The following is an 11,632-nucleotide window of genomic DNA, read 5'->3' as shown; positions in this document are numbered from 1 at the left end:
TATTTTATCAACTCTCTGATCAGGCAAGCAAGCAGATGAGGTAGATAGGCTGCTGCTATTTGGAGAAGTTGGAGCAAAGATGCCCGCTGAGGGACCTTGGAGATATGGTCTGACGGTGCGGGGATTCTACTTTAAAGCGGGGCAATCGCCTCAGAAACGAAAATCGACGTTGCTCCGATCAGACAGAATCAACATGACAGAGAAAAGATCGGTCGCGATTATTGGAGGTATGAGATGGATATTTATTTTGAGCTCATGCGTAGCCTTGGCTGATCAATCACAGCCGGAATCTTTGGCATTTCGCTGGCCGTCGCTCTCCGCGAGAGGAGTAAGAATTGAGCTTTAATTGATGAAACAGGCCGTCGGTTGACTTGTTGTACACAGATTATAAAGTCACCGTCTTCGAACGAAACCGCTATGATCCAAATGGATATAGTCCGGAGGCTGATGCACAAGCCGCGTCGGTGGATCTGAACAAGATCGTGAGTAACCTCGAATGATAGATCAAGCGCAGCTGACAGCGGATGGGAGTAGTTTCGCGCATCGTACGGCACGGAGCTTCATTATCAGCGTCTTGCCATGGAGAGTCGAGAGGCTTGGTTAGCAGAGGATGAGAAGCGCATATCGAGCCAGACGGATGACCGGAATGAGAGGAAACTCTTTGTGAACAGCGGCATGCTGCGGGTTCAACCGACACGGGAAATGGAGGCTCTAGAAAAAGAAACGTTGGAAAATATGGAACGCGACGGACTGCAACACACGCAGTTTGTGAAGAGTAATCCCGAGGACCAACAACGTGCCGATAGCTTGGGATGGAAGGCCAAGCTACTCGATTTTGAGATACCGCAAATCTTTCCGCCCGATTCTTACGAAGCAGTATTGGACTCACTAGCCGGTTTTGTACGATGCAGCAATGCCTGTGCGCACTATCAAGAAGTTGCAGCTGCCCAGGGAGTCAAGTTTTACTTCGGACAGCTGGGTGCGGTGGAATCGCTGGTGAAAGTTCAAAGCACCACCGAGAGCGGCAAAGAAAAGGTGACTGGACTGAAAACAAAAGACGGTGTTATTCATAGTGCAGACACAGTGATAGTTGCGGGTAATGTGCTGAGATCAAAGAATTAGTGCACTGACTGACTGGTGGCAGCTGGGTCCTTTTCCACGCAAGTCCTTCCCATCTTGAGCAGCCACCTCGAATCATCGTCTGGCAGTTTAGCAACCTTCAAGATTGACCCGAGTGATACGAAGCTGTGGGAAAAATACTCACCGGAAAACTTCCCTGTGATTACATGGAAGACTGCACCCAGAGACGGTGCTGGCAAGGATACCGGCAGCATTTACGTTTTGCCTCGTACCCCGGAAGGCTTCGTGAAGATTGGATTTCGAGGCATCAAGGTAATTGAAAATCACAGAATTATCTCCACAGCCACTGACATCTCATCGCACAGTTTACCAATTTCCAACCAGCTCCGGAAGGAACTCCATTCACCCAGGACGGTCAGTGGTCAGTGCCTTTGTCTTCAGAGGCGAGCAAGTCAATACCACAGCGGGCTGTCGAAGCTATCAAAGATTTTGTCTCGATTTTCCTTCCGGAGTTCAAGGACGTTCCGTTTCATTCCACGAAGCTTTGTTGGTATACGGACTCATTAGACAATAGTTTTCTAATTGATTACGTTCCGAATTACGCAGAAGGCTCCGTCTTTGTCTGCACAGGGGGCAGTGGACATGGTGCCAAATTCTTGCCGGTTCTTGGAGAAGTAAGTCAATCCCTATGTCGACTCGAAGAGATGCCATGGGCTAATAAAAAACTAAGCATGCTGCGGACATTCTCGAGAATGGAGATTCGAGCTCCTCATACATGCGGCCATTTTGGAGATGGCGACCCGAAGAACCTAGAAAGAATGGCTTGGAAGAGGGTCCCGCTGGATCGCGAAACATTTCCGCTTCTTTCTCTTAAGGAATCCTAAATGCTTGCACCAAATATGTGCTTACCAGTGAAATCCAGATAAAATAGGATTGACTCCATTTTTCATTTCGTTAAAGGTAGCGAGAAGACTTGTATGGTAGTTACTTGAGTGACAAAATCTCTGGAAGCAACGTCCTGAAAATCCATCAGACTAAATGGCCCATCTTGCCGTAAACAATCACAGTATTCTCATTATATATGGCGTATCCGAAGCCACAGGTTAAAGCTTGATCCATCGACCCATCTACCTTTCGTTGAGCTCCTTGGCTTCGTCAACCAGACCCAATTCCAGAAGAAGTTAAATTGATCCACGAACAGAAGAGTGCAATGAAGAGCTCAGCCAGGCATGCGTAGGAGCAGTGTGCTCTCCAATGAAAATGGTGTTGTGTTCAGTGTTGTGGTATGCTGGAATATAGAGCTTGTGTTGCTCTATGTCTGGGCGGCACCACGAAGACGCGGTGTGCTGGTCCTGAAGCCAGCAGAGACGCTCATAGTCACCAGTGTAGAGCTCACGGGCCTGTTCCATATGCAAAGATATGATTGAATCGAGAACGTTTCAACATGCTCCTCATGCGAGAAACTGACAAAACGATCGCTCCAGTCACCCCCTCGGCAGTGCATGATCAGACCGGGACGTGATTTATTCAACCCATACACGGGATAATAAAGAGCTCCAACGAGATCGCTGGAAGGCTTCGAGTATCCACCGAATATTTGGGGCTCGCCTTTCTCCCAGAAACGTTCTTTGAACAACAGAGCCACCTTGCATGCCGACTTGAAGCGGACATCTGCCTCATTGATTGCGCGGTCCAAAACAGAAGAGAACCTCGGCAGAACCATGAACCGGGTCATGGTGAATGGAACTGCCATGATAGTGTAGTCGTAGTCCTCCGACTCGTAGGTTCAGTTTGTGACGCTCAGGGACCAAGAGAGCCGAGTGCAGGTGCTGCCATGAGGATCCTCCACTGTTTCCAGCTTTCTGACATGTCGATTTAGGGTGAGTCTATCGCTGATATACTCTAAAGTCTCCTGAATCTATAAGATTATCTCGTTTAGACGCTTAGGGGTAAGCTTTAGACGTCGACCAGCCTTTTGCTTCTGCGGCGTTGTTCGGATATAATTGTTGGCATATTTGGCTTGCCCACGGTGCATCCTATTCGGGAAACAATAGATAGATAGGTGTAGCCCTCGTCTCGTAGGAATTGACAATATTGGCGCTGATCGTGGGTAAGCTCTGTATGTCAAACCGTGGTTGAAGAGGAAAAGAATTGGATGCGTCACGTATAGTAAAATAAAGGGGAGATATGTAAAAAATAGGATAGCGGCGGTGAGGAAAAGGACGTTTGTTTCTTGGTCACCCTGTAGCTTTTAGCTGCTCTAGTGTCGTGGCAACTTTTTTCGCCCAAGCGAGTTCCAAGGTTCATACTCTCTTCTGCCGATAAACCTGCCTTTCGACATCGTCGTGACCATGAACACCACTCCACAACCGATCCTCGATATTGAAGACGCTCTAGTGTCCGATGACAACCCGGCACGTGATGACGGCACTCTCGACTATGAGCGCTGCGCCAGACTACTCAATTACCTGGTCGCATATGGCTGGATGACCCGCAACGGAAGAGAAACGCCCGACCTTGATGCGCTAGCCAGCGAAAAGTGGTTTTTCCATGAAGCAAACGAGGAGGTCGAAGCTATTATAGAGCGCCTTGATGCGCCGCTAAACAAGTTTTGGATTTAGTCTATGATCCTACGCCGCCCTTCTTCTACTGGGTTAACGGTCTTGCGATGATGCTCAGCGACGAGTTCTTTATTGATGATAATGAAATGGAGGGCAAGGAGCGATTTGTTTTGATTTATGGCACTATTGCAGATCTGGGCGGGCATAACCTCGGCGTTGTTTATGACCAGCAGCTCAATCAGGCCTCATTCCCAATGACCACAGACAACATGGAAAGTGTGGAGCCTATTGACGAGCACGAGGAAATGTGGTTCCCTCTGGAGACTATCCTCACCCAATGGATCTATATGACTCGGATTGGTAAGGTTGTTGCTGGGCTTCCCGAAACACTCCCTTCTGGTGGTCCCCCGACAAATAGATCGCAATTTTATCTGTGGTCGTGGCTCCCTTACTGCAATGCCCAGATTGATAGCACTATAGCTGCGATAGAGCGCTACTCAGCTGCAGTCGAATCTCGAATGCCTCCTGACTCACTTCTGCCTATCTCTGCACCGCTCTTTACCAGTGCAGAACTGGACGTTGCGGCCGTGCCGCAGGACTGCTTTATTCGCTTGCTCCTAACACGAGTTAAGACTCCGCGTTTCAAATTTATCGCGCCTGGGCTTGAGGTTCCGCATGACAAGGAGGCGTTTGCGAGGCGCCAAAGGTTTACCAATATACCTCATGAAGAAGATAGCATCCCAGGGGTCCTACTATTTGCAGCTCCAGACCGATCGGTGGATCTCAACCTCGAGATTCGTCGCTTGTTCTCCACCGCACATGAGAATGTGAGGATGAACGACGACGATCCTGTTCCCATCGGGCTCTATAGTGAGCCTGTGCGTCGAGGAGTTTATGATATGGAGGAAGCGGGTTTCCGTCTTGTGCTACCATTTCAATTACGACCTGGTTTCTTCCGAGATGAGGATGGGGCTAGGATGAGTGACGGGAAACCAGTTACCTCGGGCTCATTTACAGAGCTCTTTCAACATGGTTACTTCCATCCGTTTGGGGGGGAACGGCGATCGCAAAGACTGGAGAGACTGTTTGAACGGTGGATAGTGCTTATTGAAAGTGGTGTATGGACAGTGGGTGAAGCTGGTGTGGAGGGAGGCATCGATAAATTCGGAGATGCGGATAGAGGTGCGTGGAATGAATATTCGATCGCACCAAGCTGGTGAGATATTTGTTAGATCCACACTATTCGTGCGGCTCAGGACGAGTTGCGAAAGAATATTGCCCACCTCGATATTGGGCAGATCAGTCAAAAAAGCAGATGTCTGGGATATCTATTTTTGGAACCGGACTAGGACAATGAGATTTTTCTCACTCTATCGTCGAGCGATTTACCTAGCGACCCTTACCAAGCCAAATGCAAATGAAATCGGGTTAGGGACGAGAGATGTCGCCCTCAGCTTTCCGACAGCCGCTTTATCTGCAACTTAAAGTCGACTTCATGTGGCCTTGTTTGATGCAGAGGGTAAAGCGGGTTCAGATGCTGCACAGTTCATAACTTTGACACCGATGAGGGAAAATATGTCAACTTGACTCCAGAAGATCTCGAATTCCTCCGCAAGTACAAACAAGTACGTTTAAAGCTGCCTGCAACCACGCCGAATCCCACGGAAGATACTCTGCCATCTTTTCGCGGATGCGCAGACGTGCGCGTCTATCGCGTGCGGTTCTGTCTCGACGGCGTGCGATTGCAGCGTGACATCCGCAGTCCCAGCAATCACATCGTTCTAGATGTCAACCTGACCCACGAGGGCGATAGCACTTACTATGACCGTTTCGGCAACTGGCATGCATTTACCCATGACCCCATCGATGTCAAACCGTCTTTTCGTGTGTTGCCATCGCCGGATGGTGGTAGTGCTCATCTTTCCGCCCTGGACAACGGTGCTATTGTTTCGACTGTCCCTACAGCTGGAGGCCTTCAGAAGTATGCCGCTCCGAGCCCATTTGCGACGTGAACTGTCTCTTTCCGGAATGTGGATTTCAAAACTCTCGATCTTTCCGGGATCACAAAGGGATGGCTTGAGTTCTTTGGTACGAGCCGCACTTTCCGCTAATCGGCTTTTACAGAGATTTCATAACCTATTGGGAATGTGATCTACATCGTCGGTAAAGAGACGTAGATATGGGCTAGATTGAGCATTAAGACGAGTCAGATGTCAGATAATAGATTAAATTCTTGACACAGAAACAGCAAAGTAAGAATGATGGATGATCTTGAAAACCGAAAACAGTATAACCTTAGCCACCTGCATACCTGCTCATGCGCTAAAGGCTCTATCGTAGAGAATTTTGCCGGACCAAATTATCTCTATTAAGTTGAGCTTAGACTTATCTCTCGCCTTAATATATAGGCTGTAGTCTACGTGTGGGACAAGAGCAATTCAACTCAAGATATAATTTTTATGGGACATGGTATGGTTTTTGGTGTCGTCAGAGGGTTATAGTATGACCAGATGCATGGCCAACATCAAAAGCGAAATGTCCACAGGAAGATAGCTCTCTTGGTACATTACACTTATCTCATCAAGCAGCACCCGAGAGGAAGCCTAACAATGGAATCCATTTTTGGCGCTGCCTTCTCGGTCAATCCCAGTCTAGTGTGGTGTTGTAAGCTTATCCTTGGTCCTCCCATCTGTCACGCCAAGCTGACAATGTTGCACAGAGATATAATACCTCGAGGAAATCCTCAAATATTTTCTCTTTGTGCTTATGCATTATTCTTACCGAAGACGGGTGTCCCTGTCATACTCAAGAACGTGGCGGAAGAATCCGGAAGACCGCTGGTGATCAATTGCTCCTGGCGCCCCCATGAATAGGAAGGAGAAGATTGATATCAACAATGTATCACAAGCCACCTTGCCAATTACCTACATCGAGCTTGATCTTTGATTCTGAAGGACTGATATACTGAGGTAATTTCCTAGAGAATGCTGGTTACCGAGCCTTTGGTCACATACCTTGCCCTCTATCCGTCCTTTACTTATCGTTTGATCTATCTGACCCTGGAAGTATTCCCAATCGGTCTCGAGACCACGGGCAATAATGGAATACGGTGCCACATTGAGAAATAAGTCAAGATTAGTTTCTGGAGAAGTTTAGCTGGGGCCTGATCTTTATACGTTTTGGAATAACCCGATACAATCATCAAAAAAGATAGTAGCTGCCTATATAGAGCTATTGGCAGACGTAAATTTGGGTTCTAAATTTTGCCATTTAAGGAATATTGAAATATCCTTCCGACGTGCTGCGAATCAGCGCCAAACATAGCAACAGACGACCGGGAATATCCCCATACACACTTTCTACTTTGCAGGGTCCAGACGCGAAAAATCCCGAAGATATCTCTCGTTCTCGCATCGGTCTACCCTGAAGTGCCATATTATGAAGCTCGAAGGGCGTTTGGGATGTGGTGAGATTCCATGGGTTGGAAGATCCGCGTCCCAGATACGTCCGTGAAGGCGCAGCATGGACATTCGTGTAGAGTTCACGACAGCATCGAGAATCTACCTTAGCATGCCTTGCCAAAAAGTCAACCTGAAAGACTTGATTTGGTATGTATCGAGAGCTGCCCATTGTATAAAGTGCTTGGCTGAGTCCGTCGCACCGATGAAAATGACTACGATGAACCCCTGGAGATCAAGTGGATGCGTGTTCCCAGTTGGTATGGAAACACGGTTGTCAACTAAGTTTCTGTGTAGTGATTATCAGCTCAAGACCTGACTATTTATGCCGTGATTCGCGCCCCTCTCTTTTGTGTGGATGACAATTATATTTCCCTGTTACGATGACGGCACTTCGTGCGCTTTTCTTGCTCGCAGGAACACTTTCAGCCGCCGCGACGCAATTTGCAAGTTTTACTTCCCCTAGAGATAAGTTGATTACCTACGATATCCATGTTCTACAAGATACAGAGATAACGGGGGGTGTATCCATTAATATTCAGCTCAGTTCCACCCAGCAGTTGACGTGCTTCGTACTGGAGCAGGGAATCTCAATGGTTGGGGCCAATATATCGGTGGTTTATACCTGGGAAAACAATATGACAATATCTTCCAGACTGGCGAAAGGTGAAATACGACCTCTTTACAAGGAGAATGCAAATATCACAAGTATGGACCATACCGGAGTCCACGACGGAGTCATCACCAACTTCCGATGTGATAGCTGCATCTCTTGGCAGGGGGGCCGCCTGAACCCAAACGTCTCCCAGAGCAATTGGATTTGGGCTGTGAAATCCGGAAAGCCATTTTGTTCCAACACTTTATCCGCAACCGTCACCGAGCATGACAGCATGAGTCAAGAAACTGCGAACCTGAAGCGAGCGGCAGATACCAATACCGGAAACCCCTTCGGGGATCTATCCACCTTTCAAGCTAGCAACGCGATGCACATGCGCCCGCAGATTGACTACGAAGCATTCGATAGAAAGAGAAAGGCCCACGCTGTGCTGATGATAATTGCCTTCGTTATTCTGTTCCCATTCTTCGCGTTGGCCTTGCATCTCTTCCCATCGGGTATTGTGGCCCTACACGGAAGTCTGCAAGTCATCACACTGGCAGTGACTATCGCAGGGATGGGTCTAGGAATTTCCATGGCCAAGGACATCCGGCTACTGAGCCACTATCACCCGGTGATCGGGATGGTGGTGGTAGCCGGTCTGGTACTGTTCCAGCCAGCAATGGGGTTGTTACAACACCGGTACTTCCGCAAGTCGGGCGGCAAGGGACCATTTGCCTATTTGCACCGGTGGTTTGGGCGGGCCATGATCGTCCTGGGGGTCGTCAATGTTGGCCTCGGATTTCGATTGACAGGGATCGGCAAGCCTGGCGCTCCTCGCCCCGCGGTTATTGCGTACGGGGTGGTCGCCGGGGTCATTGGACTGGTATATATCATGGTGGTTTTTCTGACCGGGATAAGGCGAAGGCGCATTCCTGTTGATTAGTTCCAGAATTGTGGTTGTAGAAAGAGAGATGGGAAAATGCAGTGTTTACTTCGGGATCCCAATGACATCATCGCACATAACTCGTTTTTAGCTCCAACTCCTGCCAAATCATGGGGGAGGATTGCGCGGTGGCTTACTTTTACTCCGAACTTCCCTGTGACGTTTACGTTCTTCCCTCCTTCATCTATCGTGGATGGCAGCATCATGCCATTGCATACGGTCGCGTTGGGTGCGGCTCTGACTCCTACTGTCCTCCACACTCTTGTTACTCATGTGGGTCTCCTCTACGATACCTTCATACTAAGATCAAGCTGACGAACTGTCCCTCTCCAGTACCTGAATCGCAAGGCCAATCATTCCAAACCGACAGTCCACATCACCTACGATGAAGGCATTCAGGTCATCCGCCAATTTCTGTACTATGCGTCCAAACACCCCGTCGAAGATATCCAGGCCTTCACACGTCAATGGGTCCCCAGCCCGCACTGGGTGAGGACCGAGACCGTCACGATCTCGGACGAATTTCTCGTGCCCGCAGCAGCTACGATCTCGAAACAGCTCGGCCCCAAGGGCATCGTACGCGTCGGCGGCGAGAAATGGTGGCAATGGCGCGGTCCGGCCGAGGAACTCAAGGGGGAGTGGATTGAGATGCGCAATCACTACAATGAGAACAAGAAGTCCAAGCAGCGTTGCAACCGGATCATGCTATACGTCCACGGCGGCGCATACTTCTTCGGCAGCGTCGATACTCATCGCTATATGATGCAGCGCCATGCGCGCAAGTTGAAGGGTCGCGTCTTTGCGCCGGACTACCGCCTCTCGCCTCAGTACCCCTTCCCTTGTGGCCTGCAGGACTGCTTGGCGGCCTATCTCTGGCTGCTGAAGTCATACGATTCGAGCGAGATTATCGTTGCGGGAGATTCCGCGGGTTCGGGTATGGCGTTGTCGATGCTGGTCATCATGCGCGACCAGGGCATCCCTCTCCCTGCAGGTGCAATTTTGATCTCCCCTTGGGTTGATCTCACCCACTCGTTTCCGAGTATTGTGCAGGATAACCCAGGCGACTATATCCCTCCGTACGGATTCCGCTACAAGCCTTCTTCCGCATGGCCTCCGCCCAATGCCGACGAGATCTCGAAAATCAGAAAGTTGTCCCAAAAAGGAACGGTCACCGCCAAGGATGTCGAGCAAGCGATTCCCGGAAACAACAGCGCCTCCGTAGAGACAGCGGTTCGAGGCTACACTCTCCACGAGGAGAAGACTGCAACGGATGAACATGCCTATCCTGGCATGCAGCAGAATCCTGCCCCCGACACAGTACACGGCGAGCCCGATAATATACATATTGTCTTAGATGAGAAGACGGTCGAGCTCAAGGACCAAATTCAAATGTACACGACCAATCAGCTCCTCTCCCATCCCCTTGTTTCGCCGGTCCTCCAGCCATCGCTGGGTGGTCTTCCTCCCCTGCAGATCCTAAGCGGCGGCGGCGAAATGCTACGGGATGAACAGTTTTATGTGGCGCATAAGGCAGCCAACCCGACAGCTTACCCTCCCGGTGACATCTACCTGGACGAGTTTGACCCCGATAGGGAAATCTTGAACAAATACGAGCCGACATACGTGCAGCTTCAAGTTTGGGACGACTTGTGCCATGTTGCCCCTACCCTAAGCTTTACCAGGCCCGCAAAGTATATGTTCCGCGCGATTTCTCAGTTTGGTTCCTGGGCATTGGCTCGTGCGCAAAATTCCGAAGTCCATATCGTGGACGAGGCCGTTGTCTCGTCTAGTGACTCGGATACCGAAAGTCCTCGCGAAGAACCAGGTAGGAGGAAACCAACGTTTGAACCCGGCGTTTCTGTTGGAAGAGCCGGCGATCCTCTGCCAGCCTTTGATCTGCATATGATCCGGCAGCGTGTTGATAAGCGTGGCCATGTCTACCCACTTGATCCGCCATCATCCTATCCTGTTCTGGACATTCCACCCCGCAAGGTCGGTGCAATCAACCCCGAGCTTATTAGAAAATGGCTCAAAGCCAAGCGCGAGTGGGACGATAAATTTTCCAAGGATAAGCTTCACGTCCAGAGTCGTCGCATCAAGGAAATGGCGCATGGCTTCCAGGACTTTGAGGGAGAAAACCCACCTCCGAGCTCGCTAGCCGCCCGTCGTGCTGCCCCTGGGGTTCTGCCCAAGCGGCACTCAAAGAAGAACTATGGTATGATGATGTGGAGCGGCTGGGGTAGCAAGCACGACGAACGCACCATGGAACGAGAGACCGAGGCTGGAAAATCGGGTCATCGCCCAACTCGTACGAGCGTGGACGCTGGACAAGCTGGAACATACTCGAGTGAGCCCTCAAAGGCCCGCCAGCCAGACAATGCCGAGACGAAATGTACTGGTGGCAATACTGTCACTTGGAACAAAGGTAGCGAAAAGAAGGAGTCGACTGGGGATCTCTCACTTGGACACGCCTCCGAGTCAGCCACCGGCCGCCCTGTTTCTGAGAAAAGTGCCGGTCCGGTTCTTATACTGCCCGAGGTGGACAACCAAAAGCTGAATGATGAAGCCGCTAGCACGAGAGCACTTTTTCATGCCGCCATGACCTCTGATGCGTCTCTACCGTATGTCAAAGGCAGGCCCTCGTCAGCGGCCGGTCGGAGTGACTTCATGTCCGACACTGCTAGCACGGTTGGTGGCGACAGAGAGTCGGTTACACCATCCGGTGTTGCCCCGGACGGCGCCAGCACCCGTGCTGTGTTAAATGCCAAGGGCGTGATCGGTGCGGTTGGCGCCAGCGAGAATGGTCGCTTGTCTACCGATACAATGTCTGTACTCTCTGGTCGGGGCTCTACGTCTCTTCGACCGGAAATGCCCGAGAGGGAAGTCTTCAAGACAGCCGACGAAACGCATTAGACGTCTGATCTACCCAGCTTTGCCATTTCTGACCTTCCATAATCAGTCACATTTCCTTTATCTATTCGCGTTCTTTACT

General features: G+C 50.1%; 6 protein-coding genes across 6 annotated transcripts; 5 read left to right on the top strand and 1 right to left on the bottom strand.

The window, feature by feature from the left end:
- Positions 1–193: 193 nt before the first annotated feature.
- N7498_001823 (NAD(P)/FAD-dependent oxidoreductase) lies at positions 194–1,954 on the top strand (the record flags this gene model as incomplete). The annotated part of the gene is made up of 7 exons (XM_058448885.1): positions 194–227; positions 284–328; positions 385–482; positions 535–1,096; positions 1,145–1,392; positions 1,446–1,754; positions 1,811–1,954. The coding sequence occupies 7 exons, from the start codon at positions 194–196 to the stop codon at positions 1,952–1,954; spliced, it is 1,440 nt and encodes a 479-aa protein (XP_058311229.1).
- Positions 1,955–2,261: 307 nt separating this feature from the next.
- On the bottom strand, positions 2,262–2,815 carry N7498_001822 (uncharacterized protein; the record flags this gene model as incomplete). Its single annotated transcript, XM_058448884.1, has 2 exons — positions 2,262–2,480; positions 2,549–2,815. The coding sequence occupies 2 exons, from the start codon at positions 2,813–2,815 to the stop codon at positions 2,262–2,264; spliced, it is 486 nt and encodes a 161-aa protein (XP_058311228.1).
- Positions 2,816–3,431: 616 nt separating this feature from the next.
- On the top strand, positions 3,432–3,701 carry N7498_001821 (uncharacterized protein; the record flags this gene model as incomplete). The annotated part of the gene is made up of 1 exon (XM_058448883.1): positions 3,432–3,701. One exon carries the CDS (start codon positions 3,432–3,434, stop codon positions 3,699–3,701), a length of 270 nt encoding a protein of 89 aa, XP_058311227.1.
- Positions 3,702–3,751: 50 nt separating this feature from the next.
- N7498_001820 (uncharacterized protein) lies at positions 3,752–4,861 on the top strand (the record flags this gene model as incomplete). The annotated part of the gene is made up of 1 exon (XM_058448882.1): positions 3,752–4,861. One exon carries the CDS (start codon positions 3,752–3,754, stop codon positions 4,859–4,861), a length of 1,110 nt encoding a protein of 369 aa, XP_058311226.1.
- A 221-nt stretch (positions 4,862–5,082) lies between these two features.
- Positions 5,083–5,653, top strand: N7498_001819 (uncharacterized protein; the record flags this gene model as incomplete). The annotated part of the gene is made up of 2 exons (XM_058448881.1): positions 5,083–5,146; positions 5,187–5,653. The coding sequence occupies 2 exons, from the start codon at positions 5,083–5,085 to the stop codon at positions 5,651–5,653; spliced, it is 531 nt and encodes a 176-aa protein (XP_058311225.1).
- A 1,829-nt stretch (positions 5,654–7,482) lies between these two features.
- Positions 7,483–11,553, top strand: N7498_001818 (uncharacterized protein; the record flags this gene model as incomplete). The annotated part of the gene is made up of 2 exons (XM_058448880.1): positions 7,483–8,580; positions 8,974–11,553. The coding sequence occupies 2 exons, from the start codon at positions 7,483–7,485 to the stop codon at positions 11,551–11,553; spliced, it is 3,678 nt and encodes a 1,225-aa protein (XP_058311224.1).
- Positions 11,554–11,632: the final 79 nt, after the last annotated feature.

Source organism: Penicillium cinerascens (assembly GCF_028974065.1).
Source record: "Penicillium cinerascens strain IBT 15544 chromosome Unknown contig_1_segment0_segment0, whole genome shotgun sequence".
NCBI lineage: Eukaryota > Fungi > Ascomycota > Eurotiomycetes > Eurotiales > Aspergillaceae > Penicillium > Penicillium cinerascens.
This window is presented reverse-complemented; position numbering and strand designations above follow the sequence as displayed.